The 20,820-nt window shown below is 40.7% G+C and overlaps 1 protein-coding gene across 1 annotated transcript in view; it reads left to right on the forward strand.

The window, feature by feature from the left end:
• Window positions 1–14,756, forward strand: part of si:dkey-112m2.1 (transmembrane protein 132C) — a 179,929-nt gene extending 165,173 nt beyond the window's left edge. The window contains exons 8-10 of the mRNA XM_037753121.1: window positions 2,072–2,387; window positions 11,708–11,899; window positions 12,413–14,756. Coding sequence (XP_037609049.1) covers window positions 2,072–2,387; window positions 11,708–11,899; window positions 12,413–13,495 — 1,591 coding nt within the window. The 3' untranslated portion in view covers window positions 13,496–14,756. The remainder of the gene's footprint in view (window positions 1–2,071; window positions 2,388–11,707; window positions 11,900–12,412) is intronic.
• The last annotated feature ends 6,064 nt before the right edge of the window (window positions 14,757–20,820 follow it).

Below are 20,820 nucleotides of genomic sequence, written 5' to 3' on the forward strand. Positions count from 1 at the left end.
AAAGTATTTGTGATACGTCAAAGACAAATAATGTGTTTCCTTCTACTTAAGAATACAATTTAGTTGTATGGAAACGTAATTTTTTAGGAGACCGGGGATGTTTTAAGAAGCTGTAGCACTAGAGTGAAGAAACTGGTATCATATGAAACCAGACAACCTGAGGAATATATTGGTACCAGCCGTGTCATAGCTTATCAAGAAGATCGCTAAATAGCACTACGAAGTGATGTTACATTTTGGCGAGGGAAAAACTGGCCTGGCCATTTTCACAGGGGTCCCTTGACCTCTGACTTCAAGATATATGAATGAAAATGGGTTCTATGGGTACCCATGAGTCTCCCCTTTACAGACATGCACTTTATGATAATCACATGCAGTTTGGGGCAATAACTATGCAGGTTTTGCATGCAGTATAAATGTGTTATTTTCACTTATTTCAAAAAGGATGTATTTCAATATTTCTGCATACTGGAGTCAATAAACAGTCTTGGAATTACATCACTGTATCACTGTAAAGCTGACACTCTTGTGGATCCAATTAGCCCAATTGTATTCATGTGTGATGATGTTAGTCCCCATAGTAGCCATTTCATTGTAGTGAGACCATCTTTGGAAACTTGATCTCATTTAATAAAATGACCTGTGGTGACCTCTAGGATAATCACAGCCTCATGACACTTCACAGCCACAAACTGACAAAATGACCTAGGGCATTCAGAGGATGGATGGCTTTCCTAAGTAGATTGACAATAACGGGGTTTCTGAGCAGTTTCCATAACAGAAGTGCTCGCCATCCAATCGCCAAAGGTTTTTGATATAAAATCATAGCATGGCTTTTGCAATGGTGTTTTCTCAAGGTCTTGGTGTCTTAATGTGGTATTTTGGAGGGATTATTAATCATTTATATACATTTTCAAGTGGTACTAAGTGCTTAAATTTAGCACCAAATCTGTGTAACAAATGGTATCAACACAGAAATTGCTGCAACAACATATGAGGCATAATAGATCATGGGAATGGCCATCATATACTTATATCATAATGTTCTAAACCTTTATACACTTTCACAATTCATTTTAATTCATTATTTAATTCATGTTTATTTCTGATACAGCTTGACACAGTACTGCAAATTAATCTTCAGGTTCCCAGCTTTCGGATGATGTACACCACTTCTATGTGGCATCTACTGTTGACCTGCTATCTCCCCCTAAATATCCCCTGTCCCCCTGAAAAAAAAGACAAAAACAGGTCCACGTGGGTCTTTTAGGGTGAAGTTGCACCCAGCTGTCTATTTGTTTCAATGTTTGGATGTCTTTTTAGATCCACAGTGGCACCTATTAGCCCTCTTTTGTAATTCTTTGCAGGATTTCTCCATTTTCCAACCCCCGTCCTTCCAGTCCGACCTTCCCCACTCTAATGTGGGTCTGTTAATGTGATAAAGGGCCACACAAACCTCACTTAAATAGGAGGAAAAGAGTAGAACAAATGTGTCACAAAATTCCCCTGCTGGGTTTGCAAACATTCATTTGTTACGAAACGTATCTTTTCTGAGATGGCTATATCTGCAAAGTGTTTGCCGTGGGCCAAATAAATGGCAGACATGCAGCAAAATATCAGTTGCCCTTTTAAAGAAAATGAGAAAGCAAGCAAGGCAGCAGTTTGTCTCTGCAAGCTGTTTTTAATGGATTTTTTGAAAAACACTGGGAGCCTATGACTTTCGGGAGGTCGGGAAAACCTGCAGCACAACAGACAGCAGAGGATTCGACTGCACTGCAGTAAATACATCAGAGGGTTCAGACTTTATGGGCATTAATGGTGATAAGGAAAACATGAATTACATTGAATTGCAATTGGAAAAAGTAGAATTATACTGGTGATAACCTTCAAAGTATCTTTTTTTTCTCTTGAGGACTTCTCTAAACACAAAGAGCTTTCAGTACTTGTTTACCTCAGACACAGAAGCATACTCATGCTATCTGCCTTTATGTTCTTAGACGTCATGCTTCTATACTTTGATCCGTGCTTTATTTTCATTGCTCTTCTGCTTCTCTTTTCCCCATTCACGCAGGTATGAGAGGGTCACCGATGACAAGGATGAAGGCGATGCAGCCGCGGAGAGGACAGAGAGCGGCTGCGTGCCCCAGTATCAAAGCACCACCCTGCGCGTCCTCACACACTTTGTGGCAGATACAGGAGAAGTCAGAGGCGCCGCCGCCGCGGAGGAGGACGGGGAGGGCCAGCCGAGCTTCCTGCTGGGAAGTGACTGGCAGGTGGAGGTGACGCAACTGGTCAAGGACTCTCTGAGGGTGGAGGTCCCGAAGGTCGCACAACTACGGGAGGGCCAAGTCCTGATCGGAGTGAGCGCTGGGATCACCAAACTACAGGTTGGATGTGTGTGTGTTTTGCTTGACAAGGAGACTTTCATTTTTTTAGTCTGTCATCATGGTCATGTTCATTTTAGCCATTTTTTTTTGGGCCCCAACCAATCAGTAGTGACTGACACATCCGTCGCGTCAACATAATTTTCAGTCGATGCAGAAAATGCAGTATAGCTATTGCTAGGAGCAGCAAAATAAATGTTGGAATTAATTGAATATATACTCTTTTGAAAGTTATTTCTGTAAGTCAACTAAGAACAACCAGCAATTTTTGTGGCAATCAATCTGTCGTCAGTTTTCTGACTCTGACACAGGACAATGATGTCAGCATTCACATTCCTGCCTACAAAGCTCGGTTTGGCTCGGCTGTGTTTCCAACTAAGGAAATAGGGTCGTGTCTAGAAGGGAGCCTGCAAATTGTGAAATCTGATCTTAGATCTGCAAAAACGTGCACGTGAGACATGCTGCCCGTCGACCTATTCTAAACTTAACTATTCAAGGTCAATGCCTAACCTTAATTATTCAAGGTCAATGCCTAAACTTAACTATTCGAGGTCAATGCCTAAACTTAACTATTCAAGGTCAATGCCTAACCTTAACCATTCGAGGTCAATGCCTAACCTTAACTACTCAAGGTCAATGCCTAACCTTAACCATTCGAGGTCAATGCCTAACCTTAACCATTCGAGGTCAATGCCTAACCTTAACTATTCAAGGTCAATGCCTAACCTTAACTACTCAAGGTCAATGCCTAACCTTAACCATTCAAGGTCAATGAGAGTTTCCCCAGTTTACTGGCTCCCTTCTAGCCATTACCAGGAAATAGCCATCAGCAAGCACAACACCAGACCTATTTGAATTGTTAAAGACATCGGATATATGGCAGGCAATGCAGAGGTCTGGAACTAGACTAATGTTTTGGGAAAAGTCAGAAAAAAAAATTGTCACAAAAAAAAATCTATTTTTTGTTCATAATACGATATTAAATGAACAAAGAGGGGAGGAGAAGGTCCTCTAATCAATATTTTCTATACCAACAATGGATGAAATGTGTCATGTGAAAGTGGTAGCTCGTAGTGACGAAGCTCCACAAGTTTTTTTAGCCCCTTTGACCTCATTGTCGTGCTTGTACAGCTCATACATTTCACCCATCAACCCTGTTACCTGCAGCATCAAGCATCTGTTTACAGCAAAAATGTTCTGATTAATCCTCATGTACGCTATACCTGTCCCGCACCAAGTTAATGACTAGCTGGTGAACATAGTGGAGCATCTAGGAGCTAAAACCCAGATATTTTTCATAGGGTTTGGTAGAGACAGAAACATGTTTAAAAGGAACGTGAACGTTGGACATTCATCAGGTAGCCAGAAACATGACTGAGTGAGTGTGAATGTCGCCCCGTGTCTGCTGGATGCATAAAACAGGCAATTAGTTTGCGTGTTTAGACGGGTAAACAAGAAAAAATACAAAGAAAGAGGTTGGAAGTAAGCTATAGAGAATGTGGAGTAAGACACAACAGGTTTGGCAGTGGAAAGGGAAAAACAACTCCATTGATCGCAGCATAGCACAAATACTTAAGCCTATTATGAGCTGATAGAGAAACATGGCGTCATGGCACGCCTACTAAAAGCTTGCACCTCTGTGGCCTCACTCACTCTCCCCTCCCTCCCGAACACACACACAAACACTCAGAATCCTATTTATGTTATACTACAACCAGGTGCTTGCTCAGGACGACACGTTGCCCGCCTGCACCGCGAATCGACATCAATCTGGCGTTTACAAGATAGCACAACACAGAACAACACGTTGTCGAAGCAGTGGACTGGAATCATAATCTCCTTCTCTTCATTTATCATTTGACGAGCTGTGTGTGCACTGCAGGAGTGAGTACATGTGTGAGAGAGTCCGGTTTCACTGTTGGCCAGGACATGGTTTAAATGGAAGGAAAAGTGCCTGGAAAGATATGTGAGATCGCCTGATGTGAAGCCTGATACTGATGAAATGGGAAAAAAAGGAGAAAATGTGTGCAATTTTTGCGATCGCTCATTTTACTTCAAAGTTATCGTTTGGTTGATTCACATCTTACTGATCTGTGCAGATGTTATACAGTGGTATGAAGGGTGAATGGCTCTGTGGGCCATTTAAAAAACTGTAATTCAACACTTGTGAATGCTTTAAATGCTCCAGCTTGACCACCAGATATAAATCAGGCCCTGATTTTGACACAGTCAGCTCAGGCTGTGTACTGTGTGCATGATTGCACTAGTTCACTGGGTGGATCAAATTATGCAGACCTGCAACCGTACACTATATTTGCAATGCTTCCAAGGATCAATTGTCATAAAGACTGTCAGAAAGACTTTAAGTTCATGTTTAGGCTGAAACGGCAGGTCATTTTGAGGCTTTAGTTTGCATTTTGAGAGACATGTTGGCACTTTTTGAATGGCTTTGGCCATAAAGCCTATATTTTATTTATTTTTTTTTTTTTTGAGAAAGTACCTATCAATCATTAGCAGTGCTGATTTTCCTTGTTGTCTTCAGATTTTGGCCATGGTGGTAATAACTGCTTGGTTTATCATGGAACAAATGCATATACCTATAAGTAGGACATATGCAAAAGGCAAAAAATCCCTTCCTCTTACTATAAAATATATACCTGCACAGTGGTGGATGAAGTACCTGAAAACCACACTTGACTAAATGTACATATATCTAACCAGAAAATAACTTTAGTAGAAGTTAAAGTCACCTATTAGAATATTACTTGAGTAAAAGTCTTAAAGTGTCTGATATTTACTGTACTTGAGTATCAAAAGTAATTTTCTGATATTAAATGTACTTAAAGCTTCAGTAGGCAGAAAGTTTTTGGCATCATTGGGCAAAAATTCCATAATAACATTTCAGCATATTGTAATTCAAGTGTTCTGAGAGATAACTAGACTGCTGCGCCTCCTCATGGCTCTGATTTCAGAGCAGCCTGCCTGGACTTAAGCGGGAATCAAAACTTCTACGGCTTAGAGAGTAAGTAACGAAGATGCTTAGGGGAAATGTATTGGAATAAAAGTACACATTTTATTCAGGAAATGTATCGGTGAGAGATGACAGAAATATAAAAACTCAAGTAAAGTACAGACACTCAAAATTCTTAAGTACTGTAACAAAGAATTATTACTTTGTTTCATTACACCACTGTTATTGCACTTGCTCACTCCATCACTTCCTTGATTTTAAACATAGTGAACTCAAGCGTATTGACAATTGTGTTAATGAGACTGTGACATTTGTATAATTCAGATACATTTTAGGTCCAACTTCAAACACAAGTGCTTTCAAATTGTTGACATTGAAGTCCAAGTGTGATCACTGCAGTATCCAAAGAAGGTCTGTAAAAATACATGGGGTTTTAACCCTTTAGAAATATATCACAGTAGGTCTGTTACGACGAAATAATTTAATTTTCATCAATAATTAATGTTCTGTCTACAGAGCAGCTTGATCTAGCTCTCACACAGTGAACTATAATTGCTGGTACCTATAATAAGTGAGAGTATTTCTCCCTTGAAATTCAAATGATGTAATGGACTTAAAGGTTAATTGTACCACCGAATGCAGACATGATTTGCTATTTAATGCTTCTTCTATTTAATCAACAATTTGTACTCAAAGCGCCAGCTATGTTTTCAGCCTATAGTCTTTGGTATGCTGCTCAGGTGCTCTGTGGAAAGGTTAAATCATTCTGAATGAAAAAACATACTCTCGATTTAGGACAAAGCTTTTGGGCTTAATCCAGAGAAATCATGTAAACACAAGCATGAATTCAGCTCAATGAACCACTGGGGTTACGTGTTTGAGTGGCTTTCCTAATTTTCCTAAAAACAACACAAACCCATTTCAATATCGCCATTTCCTGTGACCTTTGTTTCCCTTAGAATTTTCTATCCCTTGATTGGCTCCTTCTGGACTCAGCCAGATATTAAAAATACTGCAATATCTATGCAGGTACACATTGGGGGCTGGGAATGTTCCATGATCTGATGACGATAATCAGCATAGGCTATCACAAATGACTTGTAAAAAGAAAAAATATTTAGCATTTTCCATTATTTGGTCTTACACAATAACATTTAATTCAAACATTGTGTAAGAAGAAATATGGAAAGAACAAGGAATGTATTTTATTTGTTCTTCTAAAATTTAGTAAGTATTATTTCAACCCAATCTCACGGGAAGGTGTATAAATAGCACGACATTACGAGGACATTCCGCATTTCAGTCTTTTCGTGTATCATTTGTATAACAGGCAACAAAACTATGGTAACATCTGTAGTTTAGGCAACAAAATCACTCAGTTAGGTTTCGGAAAAACGTCATGGGGGTTAAAATAAGTAAAATACGTATAGAAAACGGAAAACACGTCACAGACGTCACGAAAAATTGCGAAAACATCACGTAGCTTACAAAACAAAACACTGGTCTCAAACACTGGTTTCCTGGTTGAAAATCCTGTGTTTGTTGGACCCATCAATCTCCCTTCCTGCCTGCCATAAGCGGCCTTTTTCATTTTTTATTCTACGTCAACTTTGAGTGTACCATATTTATGCAAATGAGTTTAAATTGCAGTCAGTACAGATTCACAATTCACAACTTTATTGATCCCAAGAAGGGCAATTCAATTCACAGCTTACCCTATCACAAACACACACAGACAACATCCAGACAACATCCAAAATGTTATGTCAAGCACAGATCAGTAAAACTGACAAACAGAGGTCAGTAAAGGACAGCAGATAAGTTAATAAAATATAATAAATAGCAATAAATAGATAAAAAAGAGAAAACAAATAGATAATAAATAGACATCGTTACATGATTTATCATGTAAGGGAACTGTCAATAAAAATCTCACGTGAAATGACTACTGTCTGAGTTTAATAACGTGATAGCAGAAGGAATAAAAGATTTGGAATAACGATACAGACTACATGGTGTACAAATAACATGGCAAAAGCAAGAAAGGCGGTCTTATTGCACACTAAATGCCTTGCACATTATTGTGTCATTCGTACGCCTTTTCGTGCAAAGGTCTTATAAGACAAAGCTGTTGAGTAACTTTTTCCAAAGCAAATAATGAAGTAAATTGTTGAATGTACAGTATGTACCGCCCTAGCAGCCAATGGTTTCCAGTCATAGGTCCATTCTAGATAATAAACTACTGCGAGCACACCTTTTATCTCTTAAAGTGTTACCTTATTGTTGATTGGTAATTGCAAGTGTCGACTGATTTCAACAATATATTGGTGTGTTCATGTGCAGGTTGAGAGACACACAATTAGCAAATATGGACATTGTGAGTAGGGTTATGTGAACTTGAGAGCTCCTTTGTTAAAAAAAAAATGGAGGGAAGCCCTGCCTCAATCATCCCAGTAACATTAATGCAGCCCCAATTACCAAAGGCTTTGAATATGTAACGCATTAGGAGTTTTATTTTTGATTAAACTGTTCAGAATTACAATGAAGGACTTGGACTTTGACAATTAAATGAAAGCCAAGGATTTCAAAAGGCCACGGAGGTATTAAAAGATTCCACAGTGGCCATAGAATTGGTAATGTGATCATTAATATACTGGGCTGCAAGTTCAATGGTGTATCAGGAGAAACGAATGAATCCATTTAAGCATCGCCTCTCTGACATGTTATGGATAGACGACTTGCATGCAAAACACATTGGGCTGTTAAAGTGTCAGTATGACGAGTCAGAGAGACGTGGTCTGGGTAACACTGGGTTGCACGCTACGTGATCTTGTTGGTTGCACCGAGCTAGATCCAGGTGCAAATGGGATTTTGTGGGGTTAGGCAGTGAAAGCCCTCTGAGATTTGGACAGAAATAATACAAGGCTCTCAGCTTTGAATAGAAAGAGTCTGGAAGGGGTCTTTAATTGCTCTCTGGTGGTGGAACGAAGAAACCTGTAAACTCTGGGATGGGTGTGAGGAAGGGAATTGTCTGGGCACGTCTGGTGGGGGAATCGCACTCCTATGGATGTAGGCCAAAGGCAGGACCTGCAATCTCTCTAATGGGATTGAGGAGAGACACGACATCTCGGAAAATTGGACAAAGGACTCTGATGAAGGGGAGGAGAAGGGGTCTGACCACTTCCACAGAATCAAAGAAAGGAGCCTTGACAACTCTGAGAGGAGAACAGCAGAAAGTCTGGACATTTGTTAGTATGTAGTCTGGGTTAGGTTGAGAGGATTGTTCTATTTGGGGGATGCAAAAAAAAATGCTCCTGACATATTGTGGAGAGTTCTGTAGGGGGGATTATCAGGCGGCGACCTCCAGGACTGAGAACTGAAGCCAATGTTGAAGTGCCTTAAACTTGCATTCTTTCTAATAGCCTGCAGGGGGCGACTCCTCTGGTTGCAAAAACAGGTCCGATTGTATAGAAGTCTATGAAAAAATTACCCTTTTTCTCACTTGATTTATTACCTCAGTAAACATTGTAAACATGAGTTTATGGTCTCAATCGCTAGTTTGAAGTCTTTTACAATACAGCATGATGTTCATTTAGTAAATTATGGTCCCATTTAGAGTCAATTAGACCATAAAGCAGGGGATGCTTAAGGGCGTGGCTACCTTGTGATTGACAGGTCTTTAGCACGGCGTTGTCCGGGTCTGGGGGTTGTCCGTGTGCTCGTCTTACAACTTTGACCCTTTCACAGTGTGTTTTCAGTTCATGAAAGTTAATTGTAACATTTTGGTCACTTAAAAATGTTCAGCATTTGGTTGAACTTAGCTCCACCCTCTCGTCAGTTCTGGTTGCAAAAAAACAAGATGGCGACAGCCAAAATGCCGAACAAGAGGCTTCAAAAGTCCACAAACCAATGGGTGATATCATGGTGACTAGGTCCACTTCTTATATACAGTATGTGGGGGTTATAGATCGCACATCCTGGCATCTTCAGGGGAGATGGATTCTTTTGGAAGTTGGGCATCATCTCCTAATCAGAGAAGGTGATACATGACTTCTTGAACTTTACTTAAGTACCCATTTACTTGCTTATATTTCAGTAGCTTAAGTTCCTAGTTAGCAAAGCATGTTGCATCTTTTGAATTCAGCTCGGATTTGACTTTAATATACAGCAGGCAGACGTTACTCACCTATAATGATAGGAATCTTAACAGCCAAAGGTGGAGGCAAAGCGAATATGATGATGATGCTGCATTTAGAATACCCTTTGGCTACCAAAGTGCGTCCAGACTCATCTATAATTCAACTTTGACTAGTGATTTTGCCCGTGAGACATTCCTAACAAGCCAGTAGCCCATCATTTACTGATGAACATTAACATTTAACTTGAAGACCGTGTGCACGCTTATTTGTTTGAGTGAAAATCACCACCAGTCTGCCTTTTTAACCTTTGCACTCATCTCGGATGAGATTAAACCACATTTCCCATGTTTTGACTGATTTTAACGTTGTTTAACATTCAACGATATCAGCTTCACTGTGTAGGAGGCAAAAGGGAAAATGAAAAGAGTTGAACCAAAGGGAGGAAAACAAGAAAAGGGGTCCGTACAAATGAGGCAGTGATCGGCGCTGACAGTTCATTATGGCTGGTAAATGTGGTCTTGCGGGGGCGGCTGGAGGAGAGACTGGAGCCCTAATTGGAGCGGATGGGAGGGATTCTCATCTCATAACAATATCACAACTATTTACATGCTTATGCCTCCGGCAACTCCGGGAGGTGGAGAATGTGTTAGTAGGGTGGAGATTATATTTGCATGTGAGTTTAGGAGTTTTATGTTAGTATGCGTTTGTTTATATCACAATGTTCCTATGAGAGTTCATGTGGACTTGGTCTCTATTACTATATATTAGAGTTAAGAATACAGAGGAAGTCCAATTTTTTATTCCATTTACATATTTACCTTGCCCTATTTTTTCCCTGACAATGCTACACTGTGAACTACAAATCTGTGCTCAGCACGAGGAGAGTTAGTAATATTAACGGAGGAGCTTTGAGTTATATTGTGAGGCAGTCAGTAAAAATGATTATTGGGTGAAGGTAATTTACAACTTTATCACGATGTGTTCAAATGTAACCTCGTAAAAGTAGGTTTTTGGCGAGGAACTTGAATAAATAAGATTCTTTGAAGGAGATGTTTTCACAATATATAATAGATAATGAAGAGAGAATTATGACCTGTTTAACTTCCCAACTCTAGCTCTAAGCGGCTTAGAATACATCATTAAAACTACGGATGCCAATATTTGTTCTAATCAAAGCAAATATTTAAATAATCGTTTGAATTGTGTGTTTTTATGCAAATAATCACGGTAGATGACAATAACAAAGTACAGTGTGTTACTGTGTACAGTAACCTCCCACCTACCAAAAAATAAGGCTCTCCCAGAAGCTACAGTGTCATTTGGACACTGTAATTTACCATGCATATATAATGTTTTTTTGTATAAAATATATCAAACATTAAATGACATTTGATCAAAAATGTTATTCCTTCATTTAGCGCATAGATTTCAAATGTGGCAAATAAAATTCCTGGCAAAAAAAAGACTTTCCTGCCACAGTGGCAAAAAAAAGTTAATTTCAGACCCTGCCTATCCAAGTGATTCTAGTGTCTAAAAATAACCAATACCAGAGCATTGTCAAATGCTCTGGTATTGTCAAATGCATTGTCAAATGCTATGATTAAGTCAAATCATAAAACCGATTTAATTTTCCAACCAGGATTTGTTTTTTTGAAGGCTCAGACAAATTATATCATCCTGACGATAGCAGTCTTTTCTGATTTGACGCCCCTATGTGTTCTGGAGGGCGGTTACAAACAACTTATCTTGTCGTTCAATTTGGAGGACTTGTTGAGCATATGGGTATAAACTGATAATTGCCATCAGTGTGTGTGTGAATGGGTGAGTGCTGACATGTAGTGTAAAGTGCTTTGAGTGGTCGAAAGACTAGAAAAGCACTATATAAATGCAAGTCCATTTAGCATTTACATCAGGCAGTGTACTCTGAAAATATGTATTTTGGTGTTTTTCTCTGTTTTGCCTACCACTAGAACCATAATTATTTGACTAAATTCAAAGAAGGAACTACAAAGGCAATTCTTGATAAAACTCATCTTAGAGTGCGGGCTTCAGCTTGCAGGGCTCCGAGATTGGACATCTTATCATCTGTGGTGACATCGTTGTCAACAACAGTGGCTGCTAGCAAATTAGTTCTTCCTCTTCATTCACAGTAACAATGTCATCTTGAATCGTAATGGATCTCCGTGAGTAGCAAGCGTTTCTGTGTGTTGCAGGTGCTGTCCCCTCTGACATCATCGGTCCTGGCTGAGAGGAGCATCAGGGTTCTGGATGATAAAGTGAGTGTGACGGAGCTGGGGGTGCAGTTGGTTTCTGGACTCGCTCTGTCCCTGCAGCTCAGCCCAGGCAGCAACAGGGCCATCGTCGCCACTGCAACCACACAGGAAGTCATTGAATCGCTCAAACAGGTACGGATCCACCGCATATGAATATTTTTTCTGCTTTTTACATTATCTGAGGAGGGAGAGTCTAATCCTGACTGTATTAGCACTGTGCATTGTATTTGGCCTACAAGTTCAAGGCTGAATCAGAGTTATTATGGAGTCTATGATGTGCGTTGCAATTTTTCTTTTATAATTAATTCACTCTTGATATAGTGAAGCCATCTCTTTGATTTGCATATCCAACCACTGAACAGCTCTGTTATTCCCATAATTAGAATTTCAAATGGGAAACGGCTACTGTCTCTTCCCTTGGAGAGAAAAGAATATTTGGCTTTCAGGATAATAGTTTCGTATCCAATTGTTTCTCTGAGCCTTTCTACTGTAATTAAGGCTCACTTTTGCTTCCACCGTGTTCCTCTGTTTGATTCTCCAGGCGTTCTTTTGCATCAGTTGCAAATGTGCAGATCACTTTTTTTGGGAGTTATTTTCAGGGTTATTTTTGTTGTTGTACTGATACCAATTTTCTGTTTTTCTTAGGAGTCCCTCATCAGTGCATGGCTCCAGTTCAGTGATGGATCCATGACTGCTCTCGACAACTACAACCCAGCCCATTTCACCCTCACGGCCACCTCTTTGGATGAACAGGTGGTGGCGGTGCAGCGCAGTGCGGCGTGGAAGTGGCCCATCATTGTCGCCAAGGGGGAGGGTCAGGGTTTGCTTGTGCGCGTTGAAATGAGTCCGTCGGAGGTGTGCCAGAAGGGAAGACGGCGTACTATCTTAGCAACCGGGATGGCGAACATACAGACAAGGTTTGGTCAACCGGAGGAGCAATACAGACAACCAGGAGACCGGCGAACACGTCCTGATCCTCCATACTATGGCGGATCTATCGCTGACATGGAAACTGGGTTGATCAACCGTGGCGCCACTACAATCAGGGGCCATGTTCCAGTGAGGCCAAACGGGGGACGTCTATCGGCGGACAGCGGGGCCAGAGTCCCAAATGAATTCTCTGAATATCCGGACCAGGCAGAGCTGCCTCGTAGCCGCAGCACTGTCGACGACTTGTTACCATCAAGGCACAGAGGCCTGACAGACTTGGAGATTGGTATGTATGCCCTGCTGGGAGTCTTCTGCCTGGCCATCCTGGTTTTTCTCATTAACTGCATCTCTTATGCATATAAGTACCGTAGCAAGCAGCTGTCCCTGGAGGCACCGGAGGCAATGCCCCATGCCCACGACTGGGTTTGGCTGGGCCAAGACGAGGGGCTATGTCTGCAGCAGCAGCAGGACGAGCTGGGCTGCACCCTAGAGGAGGGTAGCCAACTACTGAATGGAGGCATCCAGCGTGGTAATGCGGGTGTGGGAGGCTGTAGTTCGAGTGGGAGGGATCACAGGAGTGAGTCGCTAAACTCACCCACCACCAAGAGAAAGAGGGTGAAGTTCACCACCTTTTCCAATGTCAAGTCCAGTAATGGATGTCCTGTGCTCAGCCCATTAGCACTCGTGCAGACCAGTGAGATTAAATGGGTATGTCCGGACATCGAGCTTGGGGACTCAAAGGATCTTAGGAACTACATGGAAAAGCTTAATGAGAATGCAATTAAGAACATTGCATAAGGGGTGCTGGTTGTTTTCAACGAACTAAAGAGAAACTCACCTGAATGCCTTCAGAATAAGGAGGGTTGGAGGGAGGAAAGGAAAAAAGGGGTGCAGAAAACAGACTGGAGCTGCTGTTGAACTGTTTCTCACCATAACAACAGGATAGCGCGTTCAGCCTCTGTTGTTTCCATGACAGTACGCGGAAAGGGTAAAGCAACGGACCAGAGCGAGACATGTTTTGCCACGACGCCACAGCATAGTTATAAAAGGGGAAAAAATGTGAACTTGATATTGTTGCTTAACTTAAATGTATGTTGTCTGTCTTTAATTGAGGTTCAGTTTCCTTTTTCTATGCGCCATCATGTACTTTGTTTTTACGTTTTCTTTATGAATTCATCACGTTTTAACGTTGTATTTGTTGTACCTTTTTTGCGCTTCGTTGCTTTTTTTAAAGAGTCGCTGTATGCTCTGTGCCACGTCAGCAATTATAGATTCTAGGAGAGAAGAGCAATTTTGTATTGTATATAAATGCAGAGTTTGATTTGGAGGTATTCTATGTATAGTAACATTTTTGTAAAGTGCCGTTTGGTTTTGGTTTTGTTTCTGTTTGTAGTTTAGCTTTTGTTTCGTCTCCAGAAACCAGATCCATGCATGATGTTATTAAAGAGGAGGCATGTGTGTCTGATTTGGTACCTGAAATGAAAGTGTGTAGATAACTAATACCAATACCTCTGGAGACATGTCGGTTTAATATTATTGCATTCATTCATCCCGGAGATGAGTTTTGGGTTGGTTTCAGTATGTGGATATTGGTTTAAGAATTTTTGTTTGCCCATACATTTTCCCTTCTTATGTTAATGTTATTTTTTATGCGACCCCTTTTATTCAGTTTCACACAAAGTAGACTTTTTACTTCAAATCCGGATGTTACAAATCAAAAGAGGCATTCAACAGAAAAACACTGATCATCATCAAGAGAATCAATAGACAATCACATAAACAATGTATGGATCAATTCCCTTCATTTATAAAGTTCCATAAAAATCAGTCCAGTTTACAGTTCGTACGGCCTGGGTGGAGATCGGTACATATGACATTTTGGATCCTAGAAAAAAGTGTCATGTCAGTGAACGAACAAACTGTGAAGTGAAAGCCCAAAGTCTGACCTCTTCACTCCTTTTTTCATATGTCAGTATTAGTCAAGTCCATCCTTTTTCTATCTCTGTTTTAAAATTGGCTGCTGGACTAATTAAAACTGAAGGTGACTCTTCTTCCATTATGCTGCTGTGTGATTCATTGGTCTGGCTGTTGTATTCTTCTCTTGGTCCGTCTAGTTTTGCTCATCTGACTGGTTTAAGGGAGTAGTGGTTTCATCAAATATCACAATGAAGCGCATGTTGTTGTTGTTGGATATCGGTGCAGCTGCCAACTGAAGCAGAAGAGATGAAGTTATCTTGCATCTATCATCCCACCACTCTAAAGCACCAATGCATTCTGGTATTCATTTATATTCTCTACTTAATGTATGAGTCGTAGGTACTGTATTTATCCGTGAAAGACAAAATTGTCACGTAAAAGGCATATTTTTTATAATTAAGTTTTTTATGCCTCCACGCCATGGAGGGAGGAATTATGTTTTGGGGTTGTCCATCCGTCCAGTCCATTCCTCGTGAATGGGATATCTCAGGAAATTTCTTCAAATTTGGTACAAACGTCCACCTAGACTCAAGGATGAGCTGAATACATTTTGGTGGTCAAAGGTCAAGTTCACTGTGACCTCACCTCCTTACCATTCTTGTGATATCTCAGGAGCGCCTGAAGGGAATTAATTCAAATTTGGCACAAACGTCCACCTGGACTTTAGGATGAACTGATTTGATTTTGGTGGTCAAAGGTCAAGGTCACTGTGACCTTACATCCCTCCCATTCTCGTGAAAGAAATATCTCAGGAATGCCTGGAGTGGGATTTCATCACATCTGGCACCAACATCCACTTGGAGAACATAAAATACATAAAATGATGAAGTGATTTGGGGCAGACCTGGATGTGAACTGCAACGGTACTGGTTGGCGGAGGCATACAACCACCAGGTGGTAATTGTAGTTTTAAAAATTATGCATACTGGTAATAATTATATTGAGTTAATAAGCAAAAAACAAAAAGATGAAAGAAAAGGTCATATAGATTTGATACAAAAGTTCACCCAAGTCTGTGCTCAATTAAGAGAGGCTATTAAAAGCACAAACAACCTTTAACTTGTCATCTCAGATTCCATCAGTGGAGGTAAAGAGATGGGAGAAAGACAACTACCCAAGTATAAGAAGTCAAATTGATAACATTAAAAATATAATGCTCTATTCAGTGGAGGCAGGAATAAAGTCAAGCATAATAAATGTTATCATTTGCATTAAGCACCAGATAATAATACCGGTGAGTATAATTTGTGTATCATCAACAGCTGTTAAAACGGTTCTAGGAGAGTGCATCAGAGCCCTAAAAAGCTTCAAACCCTCTCAGACAATTAGTCTTTTTCCACAGGATCACAGACATGCTCCTCTTTCTGAAAGGGCAACCTAATTAGAGATTACTTAGTTCAGTCTTATTACATGTTAATATGGCATTTCCTATGCAATTTGTCTTGCCCACTTACTGTACCTATGAATCTACTCAGATATAATTTTCAGCCCAATTAAAGCAAAGCCAAAGCCTTGTGCATTAAAGAGATGTGCCCAGGTTACCAGGAGAGTCTAACACTCGGGCAACACTGCCTACCTCTACATGTGCATGAGACCTAGGTTCAATTCAGTTCATCTTTATTGACAGACTCGAAGTCCATTAAAAAAAAAACATACAACAGAAAACGACAATACATACATTACAAATAGAAACTGCCACTTATTATAAAAGACAGTTACACCAATGTTTCCACAGTGGTGACTGGTATACAATACTAACACTAGGATTTGACGGTAGCATGATAATGGCGTTCTGAGAATCATTTAGCCAACATATAAATTTGTTCATCAGATTTCTCAATAGAGCCTGGGACGCGTTGACTCCTGCATTACAGAACAGCTCGCTTGCACTACACCACCTGGGTTTTTTAAGTAATATCCGCATGCAGTCATTGTAAGCAACCTTAAGCTTATGCATGCTCGCCTTTTTAAACTTGGCCAACAGGGAGGCAGTATAGAGGGGAGGGCAATAGGCACTAAAGAGACTTGTGTTGACATGATCTGAACACATGTAGAATTTTCCTGCCAGCAGGTCGTCTTGAGCATATAATATACGGCACTGCCTGTACACGTCGTCATCATCAGACATTTGATCTGTAATAAAGTGCCCCAGATATTATAGATAAAAAGCCGGAAAGTTGAGGTCCCTATCTTCTTTTGTTCTACAGATCATGACAGCGCTCTTTTATTCACATTTTATTGCACATCATATTTGACCTCGTACTCGGAGCATATATTCAGCAGATGTTGAAAACCAGCACTGCTAGGAGAGATAATAGCCAGATCGTCGGCATACATAAAATTATTTATCAGGATGTTACCAATCATACAGCCTGTTTTACAGTGTCTTAATTTGTCAGATAACTCATTAATATATACACTAAAGAGGGATGGTGAAAGTAAAGAAAGAAAGAATGAAGAAAATGGATGGATGGATAGATGAATAAATAAATAAATAAATACTTATAAAATACAAACCCTCTCTGTAATCTTTTTGGCCATGTCGCTGTCTCGAGGGAATTTCTCTCACTACCTTTAAAAGTGTTCTCCAGTGTTTGTTGCAGCATTTGCCCGAGGTACCTGAATGGACTGTATTACGTCAAATGTTTATTGTCGTCGTCTGTCTGTACATCTTTTGTGCAGATTACATTAATAAATTACTCTTATTGGCTTTTTGCTCACGGGGCTTTTGTTGCACTTGCAGTGGCGTGGTGCTCTCCACCGCCGTCTGTCTGTGCTGTCTGCAGTGAAACACCATGCACCATAGATGACATGACACAGATCACACTGAGCTAAATGAATAGAGTGCACATAAATTAGGTAAATAACATAAATAATCAGTCTCATACCGCGTTTTTCTGCTGTTCATGGTGTGTGGAGTTTCACTGCTGGTCGAGGCTCAGCCTTAACACACACACGGTGCTCAGCGGAGTGATGCTTTTTAAAAACAAACGTGCCTCGGGAGAGCCTTATGTTTTTGGATTAAGTCAATAAATCTCAGTAGATGTACAAAATAAAAGCCTGTGCAACATCCATATTAAAATTGTGCATCCCTACAAGGTCTTGGTAATGATGTGATGGTCAAAAAATAAATCAAACATATTTGAATGTTTTAGCTATGGTTCAAAACAGAGAAGGTGCATACCACTTGTGCAGACACTCTTTTCTCTTGCTCTGTTTTCATTTAGCTGTTATTTCTTAACCACAGGGCTTATACAGTGTTTACCCGTCACAAATAAATCATTGGTAGGATTGAATGTTAATTTATGACTGAAGCGCTGGGTCGCAATCAAACCAAACAGCAGATTACTGGACTACTGACAGCAGTGTCTCGGACAACGCCGTGTCGTGCTCATCCGCATCAGTGAAGAACACAGACTGACAAATTTCTACAGAGGATTGCCGTACTCGAAACAAGAACATTTGCACTGGAGACGACTTGTGAACTCCATGAAACTCTCCCAATGTCTCCCACCGGTCAGCTCAGCAGAACTCAACTTGACACGATTTAAATGAACATCCAACTCTAAATGACACCAGAACTTTCCCCAGACTCACTGAAACTGAAACAGTGAAGTTGTGTGGGGTGACTGGGATTTATACCTGCTGGGATAATATAAAACATAAAAGACAAGTGCAAGACTGTACTGCACAGTACCAAGGAGAGACACTTTTAGAGAGCCATTTACGGCCACGGCTCAGCCAACTTCAACCCTGGACATCTGGCAGATACGGACATAAACACAGACCACATTCACCCCGAAAAGCCAGCTATCTAAAGCTAGAAAACAGGTTTAAAATATTTATGATTCTCCATGAGAGAAATGGAGATGCATAGTGCTGATAAGAATGGACAAGGGAGGATTATGATGGTTTTGAGCCAACGGAAGAAAGGCAAGGAAGGCATGAGGAATGGAGCGAAAGCCTAGACTGTAAATAAGAAGTCGACGTAGTCACCATGACGTCACCCATTAATTTGCGGACTGCTGTTTTAAAGCCTTGAGTTTGGCATTTTGTTTTTTTGCATTCAGAAGTGATACAAGAGGGTGGAGCTAAGCACAACCGAATGCTGAATAAGACATTTTCAGGCAACCAAAAAGGTTATAATTAACTTTCATGAGCTGAAAAAACACTGTGAAAGGGTTAATGTTGGAAGACAAAAACACAGAAAACTCCCAGACCGGACAACAACGTGGTAACGACCTGTCAATCACAAGGTAGCCCTGCCCTAAAGCATACCCTGCTTTAAGGTCCATTTGACTCTAAATGGGACCATAATTTACTAAATGAACATCATGCTGTATTGAAGAAGACTTGAAACTAGCGATTGAGACCATAAACTCATGTTTACAGTGTTTACTGAGGTAATACATCAAGTGAGAAGTTGGGTAATTTTCTCATAGACTTTTATACAATCTGACTTCGTTTTGCAACAAGAGGAGTCGCCCCCTGCTGGCTGTTAGAAATAATGCAATTTTATGGCACTTACAAATTGGCTTCACTTCTAAGACCCGAAGGTTGCCTCACTGAGCGAAAGGTGGGGGGGGAAATCATCTAAAGACACATTTCAACCTCTAACTTTGGTTGTGAGAGATGCTGCTATATAATAAACTAATAAGAGCTAAGCGAAGCCAATAAGACATACTGCTTAAAAAAAATCCCAATTGATATCTCAACAACTCAAAATGAATCAAATCATTCTACATGTGGAAGCCAATGCTGTTTGTAGAGATCAATAAGAAGTGTTAAAGCAGGATTTCATTGAGCTGTTTAAAGGCCTTGATAAACTGGAAGCCCAGTTGTTTATTGGTGGACCATTGCCAACGGTCAACAGAGGGATATCAGATTTGGCAGACTTTTGCCACTGAACACTTGGCTCAGCAAAACCCGTTGTCTGAAAGGGATCAGCTGCATTGATATCTTTGATCTGTTATGGAGGGGTGTAGGGATCATTTCAGGACAGATGGCCTCCACCCAAACACATCTGGAGTTAAAGTACTGATTGGTTCAGCCTACAACACCCATCGGCCAGTCCTAAGATGATGCGCCCTGACACCCAGCAGCCTTGGCGCCACGAAGACAAAACATCACAGCCTCTACGTCAACATGCTGAGAACCAATTCCTCCTCCCGTCACTCTTCCCTGCCTCCCCCCTTTTGGGATTCACTGACGAAATGAAGCTCTGCCACGTTGTTTCCCTCCAACCGCCAACCGAGCACGTTCTGCGTCGCCGACCTTGGTGATAATGAAGGCGGCAGAGGGAGAAAACAGCTCTCTCCTGCCTGTGCTGGTTAGACTGATGAGGCCAGCGAGGTCACCAAATGTTTGCCTCGTCTCCCCTACCTCCCCTCTTAGGGTTCTCTCTAACAAGCTGAGATCACTAGGTCTAAAGGAACTGGATGGGGATGCTACTGGGTGCCACTGAGTTGCAGTGCCACATCAATCAACATTAAGCAAATCTGCCTGGCACCTGTGTAGACAAGAGAGAGGATGCCTAGACATGCAGGGTCCCTGCCCAACCTCTACTGCCCCTAACATCCCTCTTCTTTCCTCTATTGGGCATGGACCTACCCCAAGGTAGCCCCCATCACTGCCAAGGAGCAGGCTCAACCACTGCACATCCTATTCCTATCCCTGTTTTAATATCTGATGCACCGATCTGACGTCTTGAAATACTTTTAACCTTGCATACTGTATGTCATGCTAATACCTTTTCACCTTGTATAAAATGTATAATATACTGACTAGTAAATGTTACCATTTACTATTACTGAATGCCATTTGCTTCATTATGAGTTGTCTTTCAATCAAACATTAAGATATAAGTGGAAAAAAACTGTAATTTTACTGTTAAAAACATTATAGACGTGACCACTGACTATTTGTGTAACAATTTAGCCACAATTTCACATACTGACCATATACGGTCCAGCCATATACTCGGTTTTGACCGAGTCTTGTTTTATGTGTAAGGCAACATTCATGCCCGACTTAAACATTGCTTTTCTTACTTTGTTAAACAAAATGTAGCAAATAAATACATAGATATACATTTAAAAGTTGTAAAAATAATAAATCGTACACCAACAACTTTAACAAAATGTTAA

The sequence above is a fragment of the Sebastes umbrosus genome, chromosome 19 (assembly GCF_015220745.1).
Source record: "Sebastes umbrosus isolate fSebUmb1 chromosome 19, fSebUmb1.pri, whole genome shotgun sequence".
In the NCBI taxonomy this organism is placed as follows: Eukaryota; Metazoa; Chordata; class Actinopteri; order Perciformes; family Sebastidae; genus Sebastes; species Sebastes umbrosus.